The following is a 23306-nucleotide window of genomic DNA, read 5'->3' as shown; positions in this document are numbered from 1 at the left end:
TAGAGGAAATTAACTCAGTGACTTTTATGCTTTTCCTGTAATGAAAATATCACAGTTATTTCAAAATTGTGTAACTATTTAAACCTGGTAATTTTATGCCAAGAAAGAAATAAAACTTAATTTACAAATAAAAACCTAAAGTTTCAAAAATTAACAAGAAAAGTTGAGTGTTTTCATCTAACAGTGCTGAAATTCACTGTTAATTACTAATCTTTGTTTGTAATTTTAATTTTGTATTTTTCCCTATAACAAAGTATGAGTCCTTTATTATTATTATTAGTAGTAGTAGTAGCAGCAGCTTTTACTGCTATATTATAATTAATTTTGTAAATTACACATCACAGTAGGTAAAAAGTATCCCTAAAATAGTAGAAGAAGAAGCAAATTCTTGATACTGTATATAATTTAAATACAGTAGAGCGTCGTTTATCCGAAACGTCAGTTATCCGAAAGAATTCCAGTCAGCAAATTTAAATTTTCGCTAGTGCTGTGGTGCTACAATCTTTGGCTATATCTTGGACTACTCCAATATTTTTTTTATTGATGTGTTTGTGATGTGGCACTTTTGTGCGGTATTTTTCTGAGGACTGTGTGTCATGCTGAATCGAACGTTTTTGATACTAGATCAACTTCTAAAGTATATATTTTTATTGTTTTTATATTTTTCAATATATTTATTTTGTTTGTACAAAATAAAGAAATAATTTTTAATGATACAATAGCCACGATTATTATTTTAAAAAGTTTACATTAGGTTTAACATCGATGAAAATTCATCACAAAGCGACACGCAACGGAGAAAAATTTCAACATGGGATAGGTTAATATATTTTTTTCGTACGTAATCGGTTATCCGAACAACCCCAGTCTCCAATTGATTCAGATAAACGACCCTCTACTATATATTAAAAGAGAAAAGTTATACAATAAAGCAAATAAATCTGTGGCTTCCATTAAAAGTTAAATTTTAACCAAATTTTTAATCTCTTCAGTTTTTTAAAAATTGATTCTTAAAAATGTTCTTTTTGAAAATGAGAAAATTTTAAAAATAAATTGTTTCTTATAAAAATAAAATTTTCAAATTTCAAATGAAAATACACAGAAAGCATATGGTTTTAAAATTAAATCAGTATAAGTTTAGTATCAAGTATAACATCTTAATTACTGATTAAAATCAGTAATTATTTGATATGGAAACTGCATGTTTTTGAAACACATTTTTAATCTTAAATGGATTACTTTCAAATTAAAATTTATTCTTATAATAAATGCTCAACTTTTAAAAGGAATGCTTTTCAGTATCAATTTTGAAAGAATCAAAGATTAGGGTAAGTCTCGAAAATATTTTTTCCAATTAAAAAGTTTACTTCTAAAATAAGCCTTAAGTTTATTTCTATTTTTTGATAAAAACTGATTTTAGTTATAAATGAATTTCTTTTATAGTAATAAAGATTGTTGTTGCCGTTATTTAGTAAATTCAATACTACATTCTATTTATAAACAAATCAAAGGAAAATAAAAAGAATGTATCATTGATGAACTTGATCATTCTACTTGTTAGTAATGATGATATATAAAAATATTTATAATTGGAATTATCATTTTAAGATGATCAAATGAATAAATTTTAAAAAGTAAATCTTTAGATAAAATATCTTAAAACACAAATATATTGTAAAATAAACGCTATAACAAACATCCAATATAATTTAAAACAAATAAATCAAATTACTGTTTATTTCATAGAGCAAACATTTTTTATTAAACAAAAGAAACATTTCAGTTCTACATAATTTAATTTTTACATTTAAAAATTTTAAATCTTCCCAATATTTTCATGTGAAGATTTTTCACAATATGTAATTTTGTGATTCAGCCCATTCTTTTGCTTTACAAATAGTTATTTTTGAAAAATACCATTATACAAAATATACTTTATGTATTTTCTAAATATATATATATATTTTTTTTTAATCAAATTTAATACAATAAACCCTACAAAGTGTAATTAACTCAGATTTTAACTAGACATTGTTCTGGATTAAATACAAATTAAAATATAAAGTACCATAACAGGAATAATTGTATTATTATTTTTCCATTGATCATAAAGTCTTATTAGTATTTTGTTTGAAATATGAAGACATCTGTTTAATTACAAAGTAATAATAAAAATGTAACAATTAATTAAAAAAATTATTAGCTACATCTAGCAAATGGGCCTACTAAGCTTATTCCGTTATAATTAATTTTGATTCTTGAATTCATGTTCATTTTTGAGAATGAATCAGCTCAAACTACTGCATTTTAAGAGAAGAGTGATAAATAATTAGAAGTTATATAAATTTAATAAAAGTAGAATAATTCAATTGTTCTACTTTTATTAATATTTAATATATATATGCATAACTATATAAATAACACATTAACACATTTTTAGAAATTTTGAAAAAAATAAAATAAAACAACTCAAAAGAATATATCTAGCAAATATCCTTTTTTTTTTTTTTTTGAAGAAATTTATTGGAAGAAACTCTTAAACAGACAAAGAAAAAAAATATAATTGAAAAAGGAGCGAAAAACTTTTTTCTACAGTCCAAAAAATTTTTGAAATTAATCTGACTGGAATATTAAATACAAGGAAATTTCTGTAATGACAAGCTGCAAATATATGTTTTGAAATAAGAGATGCTATAATCCAGATTGGTTGCATAACATTTAAAAATCAATTAGCTACATTTCATGAACAAATGCATTCAGGGCAATATATGCCAACCAAAAGTAAAAAATTTTGGCTATTTATGACAACATAACATATATGTGGTATATCAAAAAGTTGTAAAATGTTTCTAAGAAAGAAAAGTGAATGTAATCAATAGCAGATCCAGAAATCTTTAGTGGAGGTGTAGAAAGGAAACACCATCTTTCAAAATTTTTTACTACTTTAAATACTTATGAAAAATCCTTAGAAGGGGGGATATAGCTGCATCCTGCACACCCCTCAGTGAAATATTACATGTGATAATTTTTTAATTTTATTCTCTTTACAAAAAATTTATGTGAAAACTTTACATCATATGGAACAATTCATTATAATGAACCTGAATTTCTATACCATGCTTAGTTTTGAAACATACATGGTGACTAGCTGTAAAACCACCCCACTTATTTCAAGACTGTGAAATCTCAGATTTAGGTAGAGAACTGCAATAGGAGACAAATTTCTCTTTGTACAGTGATGCTTAGCCAGATGTCTTTACTATTCAACTTCCTTTTAAAGAAGACCATAGATTGTGTATGATGGAATGAACTTTGTCCAACTGCTTATAGAGTAGCACAAGATCATGAGTTTTTCAGAATGAAAGATGTGTCAAGTATAGGGTCTCCTCAACAAAAGCTGCACTTTTTCTTTTGAATTTGATGAGATGTGCTAACATATTTCATCTTAAATTATAAGGACTGTATATTGTAAGGATTATAAGGATATATAAACAACTCAGAGAAGATAAAAGTTTCAAGAGAAATACACTTTGGAACCAGCCTATGGTTATGACAACATAGTAATAAACTAAGCTGTAACTCTAGTCTAATCCATCACGTTTTACAATGAACTAGTGGAAAGAAGTGCTACTTTGTAGTATCCATATGAAATAGAATAAATCAAATGTAACTGCATACTACCACCAAGAATTATAACAATTAAAAAAAGAACAACTGTCTGCTGACATTAGAAAGACATTTAATAACAGGAAAACTCACAAATACTTTCAATATTGCATTAATATCACTTTCAGGCAAGGTAAATAAAACATTAAACACACATAGATTTGAAAAGTTTCAACATTATGTTCAGATTATTACTTAATTTATTATAACAACTGTAGTAATTAAATTTTAAATGTATTCATTCATATTGTTTTAAATGTTGATATAATATTTTACAGGAATGGTATTTTGATTTTCATTTATTTTTCCATTTGAAATAAAAGTGGGTTTTGCAAGCCCAAATGGTAGGTTGACAATCAAATTTCCTACTAGAATAAATATTTTACTTATTCTGTGGAAATCAATCTAGTAACATTAAATATATATATATATATATATTTGTTATAAAATTGATGAATAAATAAATACAAGAAAAAAATTAAAGTTCAAAAGGTTGTATTTATAGTGCAACTATTTAAGAGTTTATCTACTTTGGGATCCTAAAAGAATGTAAAATTTACACAGAATTGCCGATAATATCAATATAGGTCCTCTTAAAAGATTTTCAGATCTGCTAACACTGAATTTGATTTGTCTAAATGGAAATCATGTAATTAAACAACCACATATAATCTTAACTGTAATATAACACTATTTTTAAATCATTAGGATTTAAAAATGATGAGAAGTAGGTTTCTAAATTAGCTTTGTAACATTAATTTATACTTTAAATAAATTATAAATGGCATTTATATATGAAGTCTTGAATTTAACAATTATTTTAACATTTTTTTAATTTTTGATTCAATAAACTTCTTGACAATCACTATATTCTCTGTTACATAATTCCAATTTATTTCCTCACTTTGCAGATGTTGTTAGGTATACATTTTCTTTTGTTTTATTATAAACTTTCTTTTTCTGGTTTCGTTTTAAATGAATTTATGGAAATGGTTTCTGGGACTATCTATATTTTATAAAATAATATATACAACAATTAAAATTTTACATGTACCATATTGTAATGAAAATAACATTAATAGTAAAAATTACATCTTAAAAATTTTTCTCACAATTTTTTGTAATATTACAAACTTATAAAACAGAAAATAATACATATTGTTTAAAATTAATTTTGTATAATTTTACATATATCTAATAAATTTCAATAAATAACAACTACAGAGCAAACAGAATTAAATTATTTTTAGCATAAAATATTATTAAAAAAATAAAAATAATTAAAATGTTAATTAAATGTGTGTTTAATTCATATAAATGTCCATAGATCACGATGATTTTAACAAGAGAATGTAATTTTGATATATAATAATATGTGGCATTACCATCTTACTATAATTTTCATTGAAAAATTGAAATATATCATATTCATCATACTTTAGATCTGAGATATTCTTTAATGTTATAAGGCATGTAAAGTTTAAATATTTATGTTCATATCAAAAAATATATTTTCAATTGAAATTTAGAATAATACCTCAGACTTTGAAAAAAAATCATGATATATTGCATATGGACTTAAGTAAAACCACAAAAATCAGGAAAATTATCAAAATTTGTCAATAAAGCTGTAAACCACTATTCACAATTGCAGTGAATATAAACAGCTAAATCTGAATTATCTAATGTTCTGATCAATCATACAAGAATGAGGAATATTTGCCATATATTAGCAATAAAACAAGGATAGGGCTTAAAATTTCATAATGCTCTACATGTAAGATATATGAAGACAAAAATGGTGCTAAATGCTTTGGCATAAATTGCCTCTAAACAAAAATATAATGCATATAAAAAAATTTAATTGTAAAAAGTAATCATATTTCTTCATTAATCAAAATGATCATTTATAATTATAAAAAAATAAGTTGCATGTTTAATATATATGTTTATTTTGAATGTTTTTGAATATTATATATGAAAATGAAAAAGCGATTGTATTAATGAATATAATTTTGGAAGTTTTAAAAATTTATGATTAAATCATCATATAAACAAGAACTTTTCATTTGAATAAAATGTAATACAAATATCCATTTACACAGAAAAAAATTAATTTTTTTTAACTCATATTTTTTAGTGTTAATAGAAGTCTCCAAATAGCAAAGCAAAACACACCCTTTAAAAAACTTACCTCTTTAGTTACATTTTCTTCTCCCTGACCGATTTAAAACAAAAGAGAAAATATTTAAACACACATTTATATAATGCAAGTTTTTAAATCTATTAGTAATTCAATAATGAGATTTATTTCCTAATATAAGATAATTTTAGAAAATTTTAAAATAATATTTCAGAAATCTTACTTTAACAATAAGATTGAAGTATTACAAATTTATAAATCATAAATGCAATCACAAGTAACCTGCCTTACATACGAAAAAATTTCCTTTTAATATAAAAACTTTTAAATAAAACTTTTGCAAAGTTTTGCTTAATCAGCAAATTTTTCAAACAATTTATGCCTTTTTTAATATATTATGCAAAATACAAATTTTACATAATTTATAAATTTAGATCCATTATAATTAATTAAAATGTCTCACTCTGTGTATAGTCTGGAATGCAAAATAAATGGTGATCCCTCTTGGACAAACTTACAGACTTGTCTTTGATTTATTTAATATAAAATTGATGTTATTTATCTAAGTAACATTTCCTATCTATTTTATTCAATTTAAAATTTATCTATTAATGAAAAATAATAATTCAACTGTTTTTTAATATTACATTTTTAAAATTTTCATATGATTGACAACAAAACATTTGCCAACATTTTTATTTTATGAGTATTTTTATTTTTTTTTGTATGAAAAAAATGGCTATTTTCATCTCAACCACGAATATTGATAGAATAAGAGTTGGATTTTGTTTGGAGAGTTTAAAACTATTTTACAAAAGAGCATTTGTAATTGTTTAAAAAGTAACTTATTTTAATTCTATTTTTTATATAAAGCAACAAGGATGAACTAGCTAATGTAGTTAATCTATTGAATTCATCAATGCACTTTATACAATGGATGAAAGGAATGCTAATGATTTTGATCCAATTAATAAATCAACATTTTGTACCTAATGTAAATTTAACATTTAATAATCACTCAAAATATTAATTTTATTTGGGTAAAACTGTAATTATAATTAAATATAATGTAATAACAATTCAAAATAAAAAATTTCTAACCTCAACACCTTGGGTCCGAGCATTTGTTAAAGAAGTAAGAGTGACACCCACCTGATCGGGATTGGCATTATCTGCATAGGTACTTCCACTAGAAAACATTTAGAATAATTATTTAAATATATTATAAAATATTTTACATAAATTTATGATTTCATATAATTATCAATTTGTGAATGGCAATAACAAAAATACTGAAAAATCCACTGTTATTTATTCTATATAATAATCTGACTTAAATTTANTCTGGTTTCGTTTTAAATGAATTTATGGAAATGGTTTCTGGGACTATCTATATTTTATAAAATAATATATACAACAATTAAAATTTTACATGTACCATATTGTAATGAAAATAACATTAATAGTAAAAATTACATCTTAAAAATTTTTCTCACAATTTTTTGTAATATTACAAACTTATAAAACAGAAAATAATACATATTGTTTAAAATTAATTTTGTATAATTTTACATATATCTAATAAATTTCAATAAATAACAACTACAGAGCAAACAGAATTAAATTATTTTTAGCATAAAATATTATTAAAAAAATAAAAATAATTAAAATGTTAATTAAATGTGTGTTTAATTCATATAAATGTCCATAGATCACGATGATTTTAACAAGAGAATGTAATTTTGATATATAATAATATGTGGCATTACCATCTTACTATAATTTTCATTGAAAAATTGAAATATATCATATTCATCATACTTTAGATCTGAGATATTCTTTAATGTTATAAGGCATGTAAAGTTTAAATATTTATGTTCATATCAAAAAATATATTTTCAATTGAAATTTAGAATAATACCTCAGACTTTGAAAAAAAATCATGATATATTGCATATGGACTTAAGTAAAACCACAAAAATCAGGAAAATTATCAAAATTTGTCAATAAAGCTGTAAACCACTATTCACAATTGCAGTGAATATAAACAGCTAAATCTGAATTATCTAATGTTCTGATCAATCATACAAGAATGAGGAATATTTGCCATATATTAGCAATAAAACAAGGATAGGGCTTAAAATTTCATAATGCTCTACATGTAAGATATATGAAGACAAAAATGGTGCTAAATGCTTTGGCATAAATTGCCTCTAAACAAAAATATAATGCATATAAAAAAATTTAATTGTAAAAAGTAATCATATTTCTTCATTAATCAAAATGATCATTTATAATTATAAAAAAATAAGTTGCATGTTTAATATATATGTTTATTTTGAATGTTTTTGAATATTATATATGAAAATGAAAAAGCGATTGTATTAATGAATATAATTTTGGAAGTTTTAAAAATTTATGATTAAATCATCATATAAACAAGAACTTTTCATTTGAATAAAATGTAATACAAATATCCATTTACACAGAAAAAAATTAATTTTTTTTAACTCATATTTTTTAGTGTTAATAGAAGTCTCCAAATAGCAAAGCAAAACACACCCTTTAAAAAACTTACCTCTTTAGTTACATTTTCTTCTCCCTGACCGATTTAAAACAAAAGAGAAAATATTTAAACACACATTTATATAATGCAAGTTTTTAAATCTATTAGTAATTCAATAATGAGATTTATTTCCTAATATAAGATAATTTTAGAAAATTTTAAAATAATATTTCAGAAATCTTACTTTAACAATAAGATTGAAGTATTACAAATTTATAAATCATAAATGCAATCACAAGTAACCTGCCTTACATACGAAAAAATTTCCTTTTAATATAAAAACTTTTAAATAAAACTTTTGCAAAGTTTTGCTTAATCAGCAAATTTTTCAAACAATTTATGCCTTTTTTAATATATTATGCAAAATACAAATTTTACATAATTTATAAATTTAGATCCATTATAATTAATTAAAATGTCTCACTCTGTGTATAGTCTGGAATGCAAAATAAATGGTGATCCCTCTTGGACAAACTTACAGACTTGTCTTTGATTTATTTAATATAAAATTGATGTTATTTATCTAAGTAACATTTCCTATCTATTTTATTCAATTTAAAATTTATCTATTAATGAAAAATAATAATTCAACTGTTTTTTAATATTACATTTTTAAAATTTTCATATGATTGACAACAAAACATTTGCCAACATTTTTATTTTATGAGTATTTTTATTTTTTTTTGTATGAAAAAAATGGCTATTTTCATCTCAACCACGAATATTGATAGAATAAGAGTTGGATTTTGTTTGGAGAGTTTAAAACTATTTTACAAAAGAGCATTTGTAATTGTTTAAAAAGTAACTTATTTTAATTCTATTTTTTATATAAAGCAACAAGGATGAACTAGCTAATGTAGTTAATCTATTGAATTCATCAATGCACTTTATACAATGGATGAAAGGAATGCTAATGATTTTGATCCAATTAATAAATCAACATTTTGTACCTAATGTAAATTTAACATTTAATAATCACTCAAAATATTAATTTTATTTGGGTAAAACTGTAATTATAATTAAATATAATGTAATAACAATTCAAAATAAAAAATTTCTAACCTCAACACCTTGGGTCCGAGCATTTGTTAAAGAAGTAAGAGTGACACCCACCTGATCGGGATTGGCATTATCTGCATAGGTACTTCCACTAGAAAACATTTAGAATAATTATTTAAATATATTATAAAATATTTTACATAAATTTATGATTTCATATAATTATCAATTTGTGAATGGCAATAACAAAAATACTGAAAAATCCACTGTTATTTATTCTATATAATAATCTGACTTAAATTTATCTATTAAAATAATTATCCATGTATTATATGAAATAGGATACCTTGATTTACTTTGTTCATAAGTTACATTTCTTGATTGAGCAAACATATCAAAATCATCATTTGAATGGGTGGGCGCTTTATTTGTTGCTGTTACTGTATTTATTTGACTTAAGGCAACAGAAGCACTTGCAGATCCTACACCTAAAAAGAAAATACATAAAATCATAATTTTAATGAAATCATGTTTACTTGTAAAAATTTAATGTTTTCTTCACATAACATTCAAATTATATTTGCATGTATATAAATATTCTAAAATGTATCATAAAAATGAATTAATTCTCTGATCACAAATCAAATTCATTAAAAAAATAAATCCTTTCTTTTTCCTCAGCTTAGAAATCTATTCAATAATAAACTTCAATAAATTAACTATCTTGATATTTAAATAAATATTTTTCACAACTCAATTGCTTTTTCTAGTTTTATTGCTTACAAAATTATTTAATGTTAAAATTTAAATAAAATATTGTAGTACACAGTACTGCTTTAAACATTATTACTTTGTCATTCTAAGATTAATTAATACTTTCAAAGAAAAAAAAACAACTATATATAAAATATAAGAAAAATTATATATTTTTCTTAAAATACTGATTATTATAGATATTTCAGATGAGTTTCAAATGAAATGCTTAAATGTTTCATAAATCTTAATTCTACTTTTCTGGACGATAACATTCTTTCTCACATTATATAACTTTGCCAGACATTTTTCTTTAACTGCTTTGGCTGATTTATATGTAGCTATTACTTCCACAATGCATTTGTGTTCTTAACTCCCATTATTAACTTTTATTAACTGTCCTTATGAAAAATTATATATTTTTCTTAAAATACTGATTATTATAGATATTTCAGATGAGTTTCAACTGGAATGCTTAAATGTTTCATAAATCTTAATTCTACTTTTCTGGACGATAACATTCTTTCTCACATTATATAACTTTGCCAGACATTTTTCTTTAACTGCTTTGGCTGATTTATATGTAGCTATTACTTCCACAATGCATTTGTGTTCTTAACTCCCATTATTAACTTTTATTAACTGTCCTTATGAAAAATTATATATTTTTCTTAAAATACTGATTATTATAGATATTTCAGATGAGTTTCAACTGGAATGCTTAAATGTTTCATAAATCTTAATTCTACTTTTCTGGACGATAACATTCTTTCTCACATTATATAACTTTGCCAGACATTTTTCTTTAACTGCTTTGGCTGATTTATATATAGCTATTACTTCCACAATGCATTTGTGTTCTTAACTCCCATTATTAACTTTTATTAACTGTCCTTATGATTTCAGACCTTTCTTTTTACATTGACTATAATACTTCATGTTCTCCCTGTAAATTTTTACTACCTGGACCAAAAAACAAGTTCTGCATAATATTATAAAATTCTTCTATTATTTGTAAATACTACACCTCTTTCTCTACAAGTACATACATTATAAATATTTAATTAGTTTCTAAAATCTGACATCTTCTGATCTTTACACATTTTTTCTACTCTATTCTATTCATTTTCATTTCTTGATGTGTCTCTTTTCTATCATTTTTCCTATATCTTCTTCCCAGATCTTTCTCTCTCATTTTTTGTGGTTTTGTTTCATGGTTATCCATGACAATTTGTGTATTTGTATCCTCACGTAACCATATCATATTAACTGCCTTCTGTTCACAGTATTTCATCAATAATCAATTCCTTTATATTCATTACATCTTTTTTCATTTTTTTTATTTTGTGCACAAATAATCTTCACAATCTAACCCAGGCATGGCCAACATACGGCCCGTCTAATGAATTTATACAGTCCGCGATCAATCTTTCAATAATAGCTAGTTAAGTCCGAATAGCCCAATGAAAAATTCTGATGCCTAAAAGAAGAAGAAGAAGAAAAAAAAAAAAAAAAGGTTCAACAACTCACTGTGCGTTTAGAGTTAATGCTCCATTACAAATGACTTAAGTACAGCATAGAATGTTGATAATGCATGATAATGTGAAAAATGTATCTGTAATCCCTATGTACAATTTAGTCTCTATGGGGTGACACCACAATGAGGTCTCGTACCACCACAAAATCTTTCTAGGGCAGCCTCTGGTTCGACCCACGAAAAAAGTTTTTTTCCAATTCGGCCCGGGGGCAAAAACTATTGGCCACCCCTGATGTAGCTAGTGTAACCATTTCAACTGCACTTAACCAGCTTTCATTTTTTGATATTTCCTACATTTTGGTTCCATATAATACATAATCTCATTACAGTGTTACATATACAGTACAATCCATTTAAGAAGCTTCTGAATGAAAAGTTTTCCCACATAAGAAGTCCAAATTTTCCAGTCCCAGCATTTACACCATAAGATGTGCATCAAAATTTCCAGCGTAACAAATTTTCCCATGTAAGAAATTGCAAAATATCAGTTCCATCAACTTTTACCCACTTAAGAAGTTTCCACTGGAGACAAGTTGTAATGTTTTTCTTCATCATAACTTTACTGTTTTTATAAAGTAACTCCAGATATTCACCGTATTGTATATCAAACACCTGCACACCTGTGATGGTCATTAATTTTGCTGAGTTTTTGTTGTTTTCACCATAATTCCTATCTAGGATTGTCTATCAGATACTTAATCACCTGCTATAATCAGTGCATGTTACTATTCTACTTTACTATATTATGCTATGTTATATTACCTTGATATTGAAATAAAACTGAATATACAAATTCCTGCAAAAGAAGTTTTTACAGCAGTCTCTTCAAAAATTTCTTAACAGGTTCTACTGTATTTCATTTTCTTTTTAAGATTTTGGAATTCCACCAGATTTTGTTTAGCCTCTTAAACTGCATTTCCTTGTTTTTCTTGTTTTCTATTGCTCAATTATATTTCCCATCTTGGCTTAATTTCATTCTTACATATTTGTAATGGTCATATACTCTAAGTTCTACATTTTCCTTTCTTTTATACTATTACTGTATATTCTTTCCTTACATAATAGTTTGTTTTTATTAACTATAAGCTTAATAATAGCCTACTATAGCTAGATTTATTACACCATTAAGAATACAAACAAGCTAAGAAGTCAGTCACTATGAAGTATATTACTTTATTAACACTTTTTTCTGATTGGTATATACTTTAGACACAGTCCCTCAGTAGCCAACTTGTTATATCAGTGGCACTAATAAAATTAGAAAACTATTAATTTTAGCCATACACAATATCATAAATTAGTGTAACAATATAACTTACATGTATCACTAAATTTACATTAGCCATTGCACACAAACAATATTAAAGTTCATTATACAATTGACTTGCTGTATGTTAGATTTCAATGTAAAACCATCTCTGTAATTCAAAACAATATGGTAGACGTGTCTCCATTAATATTAAAGTTATCTTTCTACATTTCTTGACAATAGACATTGAGTACCCAAACAGGTACAGTACATACTGACTATAATGACCTATTATAATTAATATAAAACAAAATTACAAAATTCTTTCCAAAGTATGAGAAATATAATATTCTTTCTAAAATACAAAAATATAATTAACCAATGCTACACACTTATTGAAATTTTATTTTAGTGCAGGTATATAGGATGTAATTCTTCAAATTCAAGTTATATAACATAAAGCCTAATAAATATTCCTTTTAAAAAATTGTTTATATCTACTTTTTTTCTTAATTTAAGCTTATATTTTTTTGTAATTGTAAAATATATATAATACATTGTTTATAAAAATAAATTTATTTTCATTTTATAAAACTATTTAATAATATAAACTATAATGCATTTGGGTCTTTGAAGAAAACTGTCATCTATTTAATTAACTTATATTTTCTAGATAAAGTATCTTTTACATTAAATAAACAATAATAAAATATCTTATCGCAAAATCAAATTCATAAAACATTTTAATCCTGAAAGAATTGTCGAAAGGAATAAATTCTGTTGATTCAATTTAGAATTATCTAAGCCAGATTTTATGTAAAAATATCATATAATTAGTTATAAATAAATATTAATTTAGTTACCCATTCCAGCTAGCTGATTATGTATGTCATCAGCACTAGTGCCCTCATTCTCTCCAAAATCAATTAAAGGCTTTCCTTCAGACTGTGGTGGTGGTGGTGATGACTATAAATAATTTTAAAATGATAAAAATTAATAACATTCAGTTTTTATAATATTCACTAAAACAAAAATAAAGACTCGAACAAGCCAGTTACACTTTATATCTTAATTTAAAAATTTGGAACTTTACAAAAGTATTATACCTAACTTTAGCATCTTGGAAGTTTTTATGCTGAGTAAATCGCACAAAAAAATATTAATCTATACCTTGTATTTTAGTTAATTCAATTTATTAATTTATTTAAACATTTTTAGTTTACCAAGTTACTTTTTTATAAGAATTTTTATTTAAAATTATTTTTAATTTTTTAAGTGTTAATATTTGTTAAAAACTATTAAATTTTTAACATTTTCATGCTGTAATTTGTTCAAACTTTGTTTCATATTCACTGACACTGCTAAAAGATGCTCTAACATTCATCCAAATTATTGTAGGTGCAATGACTAAGGCAAAAAGTAAGTTCAAAGCCTTTTTCTGTAATAATGCTTGTTTTCCTAATTTATTATTATGGTGACATTGATTCATCCAAACTATGTAGTTGTAGTCTGTATAGTGCACTGTATTCATATGCTGAGTTTTATTCTAGTCTGCTTCCAGTATTCTTTATTTAGATGTTTTTGCTAAGCTTTATTTTTCAATCTACTTCCAGCAGTTTTTTAATGGGATTTCAAGTATTTTTCAGTCATTAATAACTTCATAATAGAATAATTTTATAGTAACCTAACAATCACGTGATAGTCATGCTATGTGATAACTGATTAAATCTAGTAATATTCATCAATTGAATTAAAATTATTCTACAAAGATTTATACCAGGGTGCAGCTGAAAAATCTACATTTACCAGTGCTTGCTTCTAGTAGATATAAAGCTGTAGTAGATCTAGCTGTACAGTCCCCAAGCGGTATGGATGGAAAATGAATGATGATGTCTGTGGCTTTACCAGTCTGAATTTTAAAACTTTTATGTTTTTAACTGGATATTTTTTTGTTTTTTAAAGGAAGTTTTAATTTTGATGGCCAAGTAGCCTACAATGAAAGGTCGGTTATTAAAAGTTTGTATGCTGGAACAGTGTAAGTGAATAAATGATGATTCCTTTTTCAATAGATTGTCTTCAATTTAATTTTAAATTTATTCATCAACCATTGATATTTTACAATTGAATTATTTTTTGTTGTTACATATAAACTCTTAGACTGCCAAAAACTTTCTGAATATAAACAGATTTAGATGCATATGATTTGGGACATTTTCAAGTAAATCAATTGCTTTAATTTTTAGTAACTTTTCTTCTTTACAAAATTTTCCATTATGAAAATTGTAGCATAAAGCATTTCCAGTTATGCAACGTTTAGTTTATATAATAAAAATAGACTTGGGTCAATTACTGTTGGAAATCAGAAATTCATGGTAAGTCTGCCACCAACTTGTGGGAGTAATAATTTATGGTTTATTCAATTCATAAAGTTGCTAAACTCCTCAAAAGTTCTCCTTTCATTTGATCATCAGTAGTAATAATAATAAATGTAATTTTTTCAAAAAATACCATTAAGATTATTTATTTACATATATAAAATTATTTTTATATATGTAAATAAACTACATGATATATACTTTATTTGAAGATATATACTTTATTTATTGAGTTATGATTACATGATATATACTTTATTTGAAGATATATACTTTATTTATTGAGTTACAATTTTAAAAATTATTTTTAAAATAATTTTGTTTAGCTTTTTCAAATTTTAAAGGCTTTTCTTTATACAGTGTGTCCACTAAATAAAAAGAAAAACTCTATATATAGAAAAAAAGCAAGCACAGGAAGATATATACTTTATTTATTGAGTTACAATTTTAAAAATTTGTAGACGTATAAATTCTCACTGTCATCCATCCACTCTGTCCTTCCTTAATCTCAAGAATGGTGTTAGATAAAAGTCAACACCAAATATGGAAAGTTTAGGGGCAGGAGTTCCCAATTAACTATATATGGACTTCCAGTATAGACTGGAAGTCATGTGATTTCAATTCAAAAATTTCCCCCAGAATGGAGTTACATAGATGACTGGTATGACTCGTCAGGAAAAGCATGATGTATATGGGCAAGCCACTAATAATTTGAGATTCAGACTATATATTTTAAATTAAATAAATTAAAAATATGACTAAAAATTGCAGCCCTGCATTATGACAATGTCACAATAATTTTGCTTGTTTTCAATATAAGTTCTCCTTAACTGAGTACAATGTTCAGTGTTTGTACAAAATTTCAAACCATCATTAGTAAGCATCTAAAGATATAGCTAGCATTAAGCTTGGAAATCATATTCCTCTGGTTCACTACCAAGTTGGACTGGAGTTCTTTCAATTTTGTTTTCGATTTTGGAAACAAAATTATCTACCTGTGCCAAATCTGACAGATGTTTGAGGACTGTGGTAGATTTTAAGCTGCATCATGTTTAATGCATAATATACAAATGCATATTTGTGAGGCAACAGTCATTGTTCAAACTGATCATCTCTCATTTCTTTCATGCATTGATTCCAACATTGCTTGATATATAATATTGACTGTTAAATAATTGTTAATTCAATAATTGCCATTGAGCTACTCACAAATTGTTTCCATATTTTCATCAATCTGTACTGAAACAGTTTTTCCTGGCTGTAGATTGAATCCATACTATCTTGAATTCATCTGAACTACTCAAAAACTCAAGCATGTGATATACAGCCATCTCTGTATGCCATTTTCAGTTCATTAAATTTTTCTGAAGCAGATTTACTCAGATAAAAGAAAACTTTTATCATTGCTCATTGTTCCATTTTAAAATTGTTAATGAGATCTCACTTAAATCACATCTATATAAGAATTAACAGTGCTCTCACAAAGTGCATCTATTCATTGAAAAAAGCATACTATAGAGATTAAACTGATGTACTATTTTGCATATTTTATTTTACAGTATATCTGTAAAATAATCAGTATTATTATTTAATGGGCACACTGTGTGTATTAATTAAAAAAAAAGTTTTTTATTACAAATATCAATTTCTAGATTAATACCTGTTTATTCTGTACAGGTGATGCTCCACTTTGATTCACAGCAGTACGTTTCTTTTCAAATCGCTCATATCGAAGAAATAGATTATTCAGTTCATCATTCACTCTAAGTAATTCATCTGAAATATTATAGAATAATGTTGCTGATGATGATATTTATAATTTATTTTAAATAAAAAGTTAAAATAACCTAAAAAATTATAAAATGTTTTCATTATATGTTATTAAATTATCAAGCAAGTTCTTTCTGCATAAACACAATCAATTTTAAAAAGTTCACTAAAAACAATTTTTATTTTTCTAAAAGTGTCTTTGTACAAAACACAGTTTAACATTCAAGAAAAGTTTCTTTAACATATAGTCTTTTAGTTTGGTAAAACTGGTTGATTGCTTTGTTAACCTGAATCATCAGTAAGTACATTGAGATTATATGGCAAGGAAGAATTTTGTCCACTAAACACAGGTCTAACAAGCAGTAGGAATAGCAAGAAAGGATGAGGAATGGGAGATGTTTGTTTGTTTGTTAAGTTATGACAATGCAACACTTGGGTGATCTATCTAGAGGGATGCCTTCCAGAGATTTTTTTAAGGGTAACTGGTCCCTATTCAGGCATTACAGGTGTGGAGAAAACCTGAAAAACTCCACATGACCAGCCCATCCTGGCGAAGTGCAAACCCACNTTTGATCATCAGTAGTAATAATAATAAATGTAATTTTTTCAAAAAATACCATTAAGATTATTTACATATATAAAAATAATTTTATGTATGTAAATAAACTACAATTATTTTTAAAATAATTTTGTTTAGCTTTTTCAAATTTTAAAGGCTTTTCTTTATACAGTGTGTCCACTAAATAAAAAGAAAAACTCTATATATAGAAAAAAAGCAAGCACAGGAAGATATATACTTTATTTATTGAGTTACAATTTTAAAAATTTGTAGACGTATAAATTCTCACTGTCATCCATCCACTCTGTCCTTCCTTAATCTCAAGAATGGTGTTAGATAAAAGTCAACACCAAATATGGAAAGTTTAGGGGCAGGAGTTCCCAATTAACTATATATGGACTTCCAGTATAGACTGGAAGTCATGTGATTTCAATTCAAAAATTTCCCCCAGAATGGAGTTACATAGATGACTGGTATGACTCGTCAGGAAAAGCATGATGTATATGGGCAAGCCACTAATAATTTGAGATTCAGACTATATATTTTAAATTAAATAAATTAAAAATATGACTAAAAATTGCAGCCCTGCATTATGACAATGTCACAATAATTTTGCTTGTTTTCAATATAAGTTCTCCTTAACTGAGTACAATGTTCAGTGTTTGTACAAAATTTCAAACCATCATTAGTAAGCATCTAAAGATATAGCTAGCATTAAGCTTGGAAATCATATTCCTCTGGTTCACTACGCCAGATTTTATGTAAAAATATCATATAATTAGTTATAAATAAATATTAATTTAGTTACCCATTCCAGCTAGCTGATTATGTATGTCATCAGCACTAGTGCCCTCATTCTCTCCAAAATCAATTAAAGGCTTTCCTTCAGACTGTGGTGGTGGTGGTGATGACTATAAATAATTTTAAAATGATAAAAATTAATAACATTCAGTTTTTATAATATTCACTAAAACAAAAATAAAGACTCGAACAAGCCAGTTACACTTTATATCTTAATTTAAAAATTTGGAACTTTACAAAAGTATTATACCTAACTTTAGCATCTTGGAAGTTTTTATGCTGAGTAAATCGCACAAAAAATTATTAATCTATACCTTGTATTTTAGTTAATTCAATTTATTAATTTATTTAAACATTTTTAGTTTACCAAGTTACTTTTTTATAAGAATTTTTATTNTTATGACAATGTCACAATAATTTTGCTTGTTTTCAATATAAGTTCTCCTTAACTGAGTACAATGTTCAGTGTTTGTACAAAATTTCAAACCATCATTAGTAAGCATCTAAAGATATAGCTAGCATTAAGCTTGGAAATCATATTCCTCTGGTTCACTACCAAGTTGGACTGGAGTTCTTTCAATTTTGTTTTCGATTTTGGAAACAAAATTATCTACCTGTGCCAAATCTGACAGATGTTTGAGGACTGTGGTAGATTTTAAGCTGCATCATGTTTAATGCATAATATACAAATGCATATTTGTGAGGCAACAGTCATTGTTCAAACTGATCATCTCTCATTTCTTTCATGCATTGATTCCAACATTGCTTGATATATAATATTGACTGTTAAATAATTGTTAATTCAATAATTGCCATTGAGCTACTCACAAATTGTTTCCATATTTTCATCAATCTGTACTGAAACAGTTTTTCCTGGCTGTAGATTGAATCCATACTATCTTGAATTCATCTGAACTACTCAAAAACTCAAGCATGTGATATACAGCCATCTCTGTATGCCATTTTCAGTTCATTAAATTTTTCTGAAGCAGATTTACTCAGATAAAAGAAAACTTTTATCATTGCTCATTGTTCCATTTTAAAATTGTTAATGAGATCTCACTTAAATCACATCTATATAAGAATTAACAGTGCTCTCACAAAGTGCATCTATTCATTGAAAAAAGCATACTATAGAGATTAAACTGATGTACTATTTTGCATATTTTATTTTACAGTATATCTGTAAAATAATCAGTATTATTATTTAATGGGCACACTGTGTGTATTAATTAAAAAAAAAGTTTTTTATTACAAATATCAATTTCTAGATTAATACCTGTTTATTCTGTACAGGTGATGCTCCACTTTGATTCACAGCAGTACGTTTCTTTTCAAATCGCTCATATCGAAGAAATAGATTATTCAGTTCATCATTCACTCTAAGTAATTCATCTGAAATATTATAGAATAATGTTGCTGATGATGATATTTATAATTTATTTTAAATAAAAAGTTAAAATAACCTAAAAAATTATAAAATGTTTTCATTATATGTTATTAAATTATCAAGCAAGTTCTTTCTGCATAAACACAATCAATTTTAAAAAGTTCACTAAAAACAATTTTTATTTTTCTAAAAGTGTCTTTGTACAAAACACAGTTTAACATTCAAGAAAAGTTTCTTTAACATATAGTCTTTTAGTTTGGTAAAACTGGTTGATTGCTTTGTTAACCTGAATCATCAGTAAGTACATTGAGATTATATGGCAAGGAAGAATTTTGTCCACTAAACACAGGTCTAACAAGCAGTAGGAATAGCAAGAAAGGATGAGGAATGGGAGATGTTTGTTTGTTTGTTAAGTTATGACAATGCAACACTTGGGTGATCTATCTAGAGGGATGCCTTCCAGAGATTTTTTTAAGGGTAACTGGTCCCTATTCAGGCATTACAGGTGTGGAGAAAACCTGAAAAACTCCACATGACCAGCCCATCCTGGCGAAGTGCAAACCCACAACCAAACTCCCAGTGTTCAGGGAACAGAACCACTTGACCACGGGTGGGCCTAAATGGGAGATGATGTCATATGTACATTAATGACAAATTTTGAAATATGGACTGAGTTTGAACCTAAGTCATTCATAGTAATAGGCACATGGCCATCTGGCTGACATTTCATAAATTTTGCAATGTGAAGCTGATAATCAAAGAAAATTAATTTAATTATTAAGTTCAGGAAATATTAAATTATAGTAATTTATAAAATGATAAAGTTTCATTAGCTTAAATCTTAAGCTTTAAAAAGAACTAACTACAGTAATACCCTGAACTTACGCAATAGGTGGGACAGAATGATAACCACTTAAGTCGAATTCGCGTAAGTTGGGGTATAATTTCGCAATTTGTGTAAAATCCAAGTCGGATGTATGTAAGCTAATAAATGTTCTTGTTAGTCTTATCTCTTCTTTTGATTCATTCACGGTTACAAGAAATCACCACATAGAGTCTCTCAAGTCTCCGTAAATATAACAAATACAGAAATAAATAACACAGAATAAATTGTAGCTATGTGTCGATTCTGTGCAACACATCCGAACATGTAAGCTGAACAATAGTGTGGGGGGAGTGAGTAATCGAGAGTTGCGCGGTGCTCAAACAAAAGACGAATCGACAAGATTTGAAAATCGCGTAACTCCAGGTTTGCGTAAGTCGAGGTATTACTGTATAGATTTTTCATATCAGAAGAAAAATATATTTTTGTTTAATCCATGACAATATTTGTTAAGATGATCATTATTTTCTTTTATACTACGAAAGTTTATAACTGACAATATATTTTAATCCCTAAATATTTTAAAATTGTTCACTTTTTTACTTATTGCAAAATCAAAAAATATATGTTTTAAGAAAATTAATTTTTGTTTTACATAAATTTTATTTAAATTAGTTAAATCTATATATAATTCTAATTTGAAATATTTTTGAAAATAATTAGGTTGTACAAAACTATCATCTAATGTGCCTATAACAAAATAGTTTAATTCTATGCTGCTAATTATTAAGAAATTTAGTTTTTGAAATTTAGTAGAGGAAAACTTTTAAATATTTATGATTTTATATAACCTCTATTTGTTTCATTAAAAAATAAAGTAAATCTATTTCTTTATTTGCATTACTTTAGATTAAATTGCTTTTATTATAATTTAAAATATTTAAACAGAAAACTAAGAAAAATGACCATTTTAAATAAAATATTTAAAGTTAAGATCCAGTTCAGTTCTGAATGGATTCAAAAAAATTTTTTTAATAACTGTCTTTTTTTTGGAATGAACTGACAATGGCTTGAAAGTCTGCAAAACATTAATCTGTATATAAATTCTGATTCTAATGAATGAATGAACAAACTATCAATACAATGTTAACTTTAACTAAATTATTATTTTCTTGCTTAAATAATTTTAATAGTCAGATTGAAAAAATGATAAAAGAAAGAAAAAGTCAATGGTATAGTGTATATATTTCTCAACAATAATAAAAAAAATCCAAAATTTGTGGTTGATTCAGATTTTTTCTTTATTTTACAACAAAAAACAAACTATCAAAATAATTTATCAGTGTCTAATAAACTCTTTTGAAAATGATTTATCGGGTACTGATATGAATTAATAAAATAAATTTTATCCTAATCAAATATAATTTCTATGAAAATACAGTAAAACTAAGGATAGTTGTAAATTAGAAAGTGTCAGAGCCCTAACCAGTGCAGAGTTTGATGACCAGTTGCAGAGTGCAATGTAGCGTAATAACGATCACTTGGCACTTACAGTGCAAAGTGATTTATTATGCTACATTGTGCTTATAGAACAAATAAAAAGAATGACACAGTTTCAAAATATGATATAAGAAAGTAGTATATTCACTTATAGGTTTGCTATGGATAGTGCAGAATCTTGATTATTTGAAGTTTGGATAATCAGGACTCTACTATACTTAAATTATTTATTTTTAAATTTATCTACTTTTAAAATTGTCACTGATTTTAATTTTTACACAATTGTTTAATATGTTTTGGTTTTATTTTCTTTCATGTTTGAAAATGTATCTGAATATCAGTACTAATTTTCCTATTAACTGATAACTAGAAACAATTTCAAAATTCTTAACTTTTAAATCAGTTTTTGCTAAAAGTAAAGAAACAAAAATTTATTATCTATTTTATCTTTAGAAAGAATTATAGATAATTCAGACAGACAAATTCATTTATCATATCTATAAATATATATATAATCTTACTTCCAACATAAACCAAAAGCAGTGCATAATTCAACTTTTACATCTTTCACTCAAGATCAGCTCAGTCTAATGTAAATTGGTTTGTCTATTTTTTCACCTGAAGAAGAACCAAAGGTTCGAAAACGTTAGTGAAAGATGTAAAAGTCGAATTAAGCACCATTTTTGGTTTATGTTGGAAGTAAGTTTCAGAAGTTATGGTGTGTTGTGGATGTAATATTATATATATAATCATTGACGATGAGGTAAAATACTGATTACTTTAAAAAATCTTAGTAAGATAAGGAAATATTGTTTTTATGAAAAAGTTAATGACTACAAAAAGTAATTAAATTTTCAGTATCTGAATTCATAATGATTTTTACATTTTTAATTTTCACATATATTTTTTAAATTTCTTTAATTTAGACAACATAAATACTTTTCTGAATGATAAATAAATAAAATTAATTTGGTCATTATTAAATTAACTAGCTATTATATTATTTAAATTTTATTTTATCATAATAAGCATTTCATTATTTTTTAAATATAAAACAGTGATATAAAAATACTATCAAAAACATAAAAAATAAAATTAATAAAAATTTTAACATCTAAGAGTTAAAATTTAATTAATTAATTAATTAAAAAAATAAAATTAATAAAAATTTTAAC

General features: G+C 25.3%; 1 protein-coding gene and 1 long non-coding RNA gene across 2 annotated transcripts in view; both read right to left on the bottom strand.

Moving 5' to 3' along the window:
- LOC111641245 (TOM1-like protein 2) overlaps positions 1 to 23306 on the bottom strand; it is a 94512-nt gene that overhangs the window by 6237 nt on the left and 64969 nt on the right. The window contains exons 9-12 of the mRNA XM_023387385.1: positions 19698 to 19813; positions 18426 to 18528; positions 9721 to 9862; positions 9489 to 9525 (exon numbers count right to left, since the gene is read on the bottom strand). Coding sequence (XP_023243153.1) covers positions 9489 to 9525; positions 9721 to 9862; positions 18426 to 18528; positions 19698 to 19813 — 398 coding nt within the window. The remainder of the gene's footprint in view (positions 1 to 9488; positions 9526 to 9720; positions 9863 to 18425; positions 18529 to 19697; positions 19814 to 23306) is intronic.
- Positions 2498 to 7003, bottom strand: LOC111641246. Its single transcript, XR_002759373.1, has 3 exons — positions 6911 to 7003; positions 5861 to 5884; positions 2498 to 4672 (listed from the first exon to the last, which is right to left on the bottom strand). It is a non-coding gene; the product is annotated as an uncharacterized LOC111641246 (long non-coding RNA).

The sequence above is a fragment of the Centruroides sculpturatus genome, unplaced genomic scaffold (assembly GCF_000671375.1).
Source record: "Centruroides sculpturatus isolate CEXI.00-Female unplaced genomic scaffold, Cexi_2.0 scaffold1523, whole genome shotgun sequence".
Lineage (NCBI taxonomy): Eukaryota > Metazoa > Arthropoda > Arachnida > Scorpiones > Buthidae > Centruroides > Centruroides sculpturatus.
The sequence above is the reverse complement of the archived record's forward strand: the minus strand, read 5'-3'. Positions and strand labels throughout refer to the sequence as shown.